This window comes from Lactuca saligna, chromosome 4 (assembly GCF_052625555.1).
Source record: "Lactuca saligna cultivar CGN05327 chromosome 4, ASM5262555v1, whole genome shotgun sequence".
Lineage (NCBI taxonomy): Eukaryota > Viridiplantae > Streptophyta > Magnoliopsida > Asterales > Asteraceae > Lactuca > Lactuca saligna.
The window spans coordinates 82,039,509-82,045,106 of record NC_136420.1 but is presented as its reverse complement, the minus strand read 5'-3'; the positions used below and the strand labels follow the sequence as shown (position 1 = coordinate 82,045,106).

Sequence of the window (5,598 nt, the reverse complement as noted above, 5' to 3'; positions counted from 1 at the left end):
ATGGCTGATTCAATTCTTTGTTACACTAATAAACCAATTCACACCATTGTAAATCTTGTAAAAAAAAACTTTGAATAATTATTATCTCCATCAGATTGGACAAGGAACAGACGAATGAAAGGCACATCGACGAGAGCTGAGGTGCAGATGAGAAATCGCAAGGAAGGGCAAGGGGGTCCGTTGAGACCGTCGACCCTTTGTGGGTTTACTCTTCGTCTTCACTGATCGGGAAAGGGAAGAAGGAACACCAATGAAAGCAGTCAAAATGGTGATATGGTGGTCAAACAGATCGCGAGAAGGAGTCGATCTCCGACGAACTCCCCTAGTCTCTTCGCTCATTGTCGGCAGCCACAAATCGAAGGGGATTTTTTGGGCCGAGCGATTGCAAAAGCCGGCTAAGACTGGAGATTGCAAAACCCGGCTAAGACAGGAGGGAATGGGAGGGATGTTTCCCTCACTTTTTGTAGGTCACACCACCATTTCTCTTACTTTCCTTTCCCTCACCTAAAACTTAAGAAATTGGTGGGAAGCTTCCCTCACTATTTTTTTTTTTATAAAATATATTTCATACATATATTATACTCATTTTGTAGGGAATTAAAAACCATAAATCTTAATATACTTTTTATATATTTTTTAATAGGTATATAATTTTATAAATATTAAAAAAAATTAAAAAACTACCCAATAACATGAAGAAAGAGAGTGCGTCACCCCTTCCCCACCTCTTTCACGGGGTTTGCTTCCCTCACCCAGGGATGGTGTTCCAGTTTGAGGGAAGCTTCCCTCTCCCCTTTCCTACTATGATACCGTCCGACCTAGGCCTAATGAATGATGATGATTGCCTAAGAGAAGATGAGAATGGGCGATAGATCGACAGTGGCAGCGGACAAGAGCGACACATCTTCATACTCCTACCAGTAGCAACTTCTTCTTTGCTATCTTTGCCTGTGCGTCTATCTCCTTAATATTTCGCTTGATTCATCTATCGCACTTGATATAGCTTGTCTAAATTCAAATAGTTCGATTGTCATCTTTGGTATAACTTGTCTATTCCATTATAATTTGATCAATGTATTGCACTTATGAGTTATGAGTAATTTATACCTAGTGTTGGTATCTCTCTAACTTTTCAACTTTTATGGAAACAATAGTCCATTATAATGAACTAAATTCAACTAACCAAAGTGCTATGAAGATCTGATCCAAGTTTATCCGTCTCACAAAGGCAACTCAAATAAATCTTTGGGTGTCGAATCAAATCATGTTCAAATACATGATACATTTGTATATGAGTCATTTTCTACATACACAAACCCAACCCCTATTTGTTGCAATTCTACCTCAAATCGTATGGTATAATTCCTAAAATTTCATTAAATTATAGTGGTACAACAATGGCTATCATCTTTCTTTCTTAGTTTCATTGGATTACAGGGCAACCTGGAACGTTGATACCAGGGACAGAAGGACAATTTGCCAATGGACAATGGTCATCTACCTCCAAACCCCACCACTCCGGTCCATTAATATTCCTATTTTGTAACACCAAATAGCAAAGAATCGCCATGAATGCAACACCAGCATCAAGCCCAGCTGACAATATATAATTATGCCTTGCCCACCAACTCTTGAACCTCTTATAAACAACAAAATTGAAGAACATCCCCACAGCAAACCACATATTATAGTTTACTGCTTTAGCTGGTGGCCCTGGACAGTTTATAAGGATAGGTATGTTCACAAGCCTCGGCCATTTCCACTCTGGAAACTTGCGAGAAAGGAACCAAAAGGGCACAGGTGCAAGAATTCCAAACAGAAAGAAGTAGTTCATCTTTGAGTATAACCCTAGGTTCCCAAACATACGTTGTGGGCCCACCAATCCCCATATAATTGAGGCGTTGTAGAAAACATCATCTCCTGGGCACGTCCATGGGCTTCCCTTTGGTAGATTAATGGGGTCACAGATGTATTCCACTGTTGTTAGGAGCCACCATGATGTTGCAAAGTAGACAGAGGATGCGATGATTGTACCTACCAACTTTTAGGAAAATGAATTCACAAATTAAAACAATTTTATGATAAAATTTTGTGTGAAAAAATCAAAGATTGTCTTTTTAAAAGAGTCCTTATGGAGAATGGGAGACTTAGAAGGTGATTGTTGTCAGGTTTTGAACCTAAGACTTACTTATAGATTTTTACCTGCTTACTGTTAGGACAAACATGTTAGGACTGTAGATTTTTGTACCTGAACGATGAACATGGACTTGGGTGGGATTTTCATATAATGGCCGAGCTTAAAATCTTGGAGAAACGTTATGGCTTGCCACATACTGTTGTCACCATAGGTTTTGAACACCACATTGGCTAGTGGCCTCCCTGGGTACATATACCCTATGATTAGCTCTGTGATCACGTTTAGACCTACTCCCTGTAAAAAAAAGAAATCCAAAAATTCACCAATTATGACAAATGAAAAAAAAAAAAAAAAAAGTAAACGCCACCAACAGGTCCCACAGACAACATAGGTGAGGTCTCAGGTTCATAGTGTTAAACCTGAGACCTCACTTATGGATTGTTACCTCCTTTTTGCATAAAACGGATAGTTACCTGGTTTGTGGTAGCTACAATAACACCAACGGGCAAGGTGAATATGGCAGCCAAACCAATTGCTAAGATAATTCCCCAATAAGGAAGCTGCAATTGCCTCCCAAATCCTTCACAAGTAAGCAAAGCAAGTCCTATTACTAATACTAGAAGAGTGTGAAACCACCATTGTGGGACAGAATCATAGTTTCTCTTCATCAACCTTGTATGCACATCCCCAATACTCTTCCTCATTGACGCCTTCGTTTGTTCCAAAATTGTCCTTTATTTAACATAACAAGATTTCAAGAAAAAAATTAACAACCTAAAGGACTTCATATGAATCTTTATTCAAGATTAAATACTAAATAGTAAATACCTCCCATGGAAGAGAAGGACATGGGATACTGTGGCAGCTAGTGTAGCAAAGCTTAGACCATAAGCAAGTACAAACAAGATACTAAGGTTGACTTTTCCATATTCATCATATCCCGCTTGATTAAAGGAGAAAGACGTTTCGTTCAAAACTTTAGAGACATTGTACTTTGTTCCATCAGCATTGTATGTCTTGAAAGCATACATAGGAAATCGTCTAGCTTCATACCAGTTATTCCAATAAGCTACGGGAATTATTATGTAAAAAGTGATTACATAGCCAATTAGCATATTCACCATAGCGAATCCAGGGGTGGCTAATGGACTTCCTAGGAAAGAAGCAACTGTGGCCCAATCAAGCCCAAAAGCTCCGATTCCAAAACCTTTAAGACCAGAACCAATTTGTTGAGCTTTGAAGGAATCTTTCCATATCCAGCATACGAAAGAGAGGGCTGTGATGGATTGAAAGAGATAATTCGGAACCACGTAGTATGAAAAGCTACTTATAATCACTATCATGAAGAATTGAAGCCTTGAAAGTCCCCCCTTTGCCCTCTTCTCTTCCTCATGCAAAGCCCTTCAAAAAAAAAAAAAAACAGTTTACTTAATTCCAATTCCAAATCCAACATTAATATATTAATATATACTACCCATTAACCTGAAGAGAGAGACTTGAACTAGAGTTGAAGGCCACCACATATATGGAGAGTCAACTAAAAATTTCCGGAAAAGACCAGCCCATCCGAATCCAAGAAGCTACTTATTCAATCAAAAAAAAAAAAAAAAAAAAAAGATTCAGAATAGAATAACAATTACAATTTAAGCAATTCAAAAGGAGTAGCCTTAGGTTCAAATCCCACAAACTTCAACTTTGGTTTGTGGTTCTAATCGGTCAATCCATATCTGAATTGAAACTTTGAGACTCGAACCCTTGACCAATGATGGTGATATGTGTGTATTATGTTGAAAGTTTCTCTTTGTTGTATTTATTTTTGCAAGATTTTGGAAATAATATTCGTAAAAATTCACCTGAGTACTTTGGGTAAGCAACAAGGCTGCAAGAGGGTGGATTTCAGTGTGGTAAAAGGCTTTGACAATAGTGATAATCCCCACCGCATAAACCGAACTCGAACCCGCATTTGCTAATATAGTAATAAGAACATGCTCTTTTACGTTAAAAGGTCCCGGATTCAATGAAAATGACCATTTCGTCCCTGGAATTGTTATTCCTTTTGTGGGTAGACTTGCTGCCATTATTCTTCCAACAGGAAGAACCACGATTTGTGCTACAACCGAGGACACTGTTAGTTGATTCTGGCGATAACCAAAGAACTGGTTCAAGAAAGCTAAAACACCACAAGAAATGATCCCTAAAAACCATGTTCTGAAAGTTAAGCATGGAAGTGTTGGATCATCTGTTATAGGGACAGTGAGTCGAACTTGCTCAATTGGACAATCATTTACCTCTTCTGTAAATCAAAACAAAAGTATAATCATCATCAGAACCACACAAATTTATATAAAAAAGTTAAGTAATATATTTGATATAAAACTTTACCAGATTCTAAACGTGGTTTTTGTTTATGATTTTCTTGAAGATCCATGTTGAGCTACCGAAACTTATTACATGTTTATGAAGCTTTTATAGACTTCATAGATTTCCTCACAATGTTGTGTTAGCCTTGACTTATATTTTGTTCACATGGATCAAGACACATACAAAAATGAGGTGACGGAAAACCCTTTGTTTCATTGGACCTGTCTTTTTGTTGATCGGTATAAGAAGGATATTCACGTCTTTTGTCAGCAAATCAGAACATTCTTTTTGATGCTAAAAAATAAAAAAATAATAAAAATAAAAATGCAAATTTGTTCGCAGTCCATGCACGTTAAATTAAGTATTACAAAACTTAATTGTCCAACAAACAACAAACAAATATTACAAAACTTATTTGTCCAACAAACAACAAACAAATTAAGTATGAATAGAAATAATATTATGATAAACAATGGATGGATGTGCGTTGCTTGCAAGTACTTGCAAAGGTGTGGCGTCAGAACTTCAGAAGCCTGACTTGGTTGATATATATCAAAGACAGGCATATAAAACAAGAGGCATGAAGATCAAGTCTTTGTCCTTTAACTCTATGTGTACAAATTTCGTGGAACCGATCAATTTCTTATCTCTTTAATTCAATAATTACAAGGCAAGAGATATTTCGTATACGTTTTTTTTTTTTTTTTTTAAATTAGTAAATGAAATAAAGGTTATTGATATAATTAAATGAACATTAACGAAAAAAGAATGATTTGTTAGGCAATTAAAGTGGGAAAATTTGGTATTAGTGAGATATCGTCAATTATTTAAGAACGAGAACGAGTATTGTTACGGCAACTGGCCAACTGCTGCCGGATTGATATAACAGGTGAACCAATCAGCGAGTGAACTCCAATATTTAAGGATTCGAATTGTCGCAAATAATGGTTTATTTGGAAATGGAATCTTTCCATAATTTTGATTTTGGCCCTCATTTTCTTTAAATTCTTTTATGACATGTCAGTTGTCACTATCATAATTATAACGTAGGACACATAAATAGATATTTTATTATCTCAAGCCTAAATTGTTTACCCACT

General features: G+C 36.7%; 1 protein-coding gene across 1 annotated transcript; it reads right to left on the bottom strand.

The window, feature by feature from the left end:
* Positions 1 to 1,223: 1,223 nt before the first annotated feature.
* LOC145042223 (oligopeptide transporter 5-like) lies at positions 1,224 to 5,081 on the bottom strand. The gene is made up of 7 exons (XM_078990613.1): positions 4,520 to 5,081; positions 3,991 to 4,430; positions 3,620 to 3,717; positions 2,966 to 3,538; positions 2,611 to 2,869; positions 2,249 to 2,431; positions 1,224 to 2,041 (listed from the first exon to the last, which is right to left on the bottom strand). Exons 1-7 carry the CDS (start codon positions 4,563 to 4,565, stop codon positions 1,424 to 1,426), a joined length of 2,217 nt encoding a protein of 738 aa, XP_078846739.1. The 5' UTR covers positions 4,566 to 5,081; the 3' UTR covers positions 1,224 to 1,423.
* Between the last annotated feature and the right edge of the window lie 517 nt (positions 5,082 to 5,598).

Excerpts from the sequence above, each read along its gene's own strand:
- LOC145042223 (XM_078990613.1), bottom strand. The coding sequence starts at position 4,565 with ATGGATCTTCAAGAAAATCATAAACAAAAACCACGTTTAGAATCTG. Across the intron at positions 3,539-3,619 it reads GTTCAAGTCTCTCTCTTCAG|GGCTTTGCATGAGGAAGAGA; the intron begins GTTAATGGGTAG and ends TTTTTTTTGAAG. Across the intron at positions 2,870-2,965 it reads GTCCTTCTCTTCCATGGGAG|GACAATTTTGGAACAAACGA; the intron begins GTATTTACTATT and ends TGTTAAATAAAG.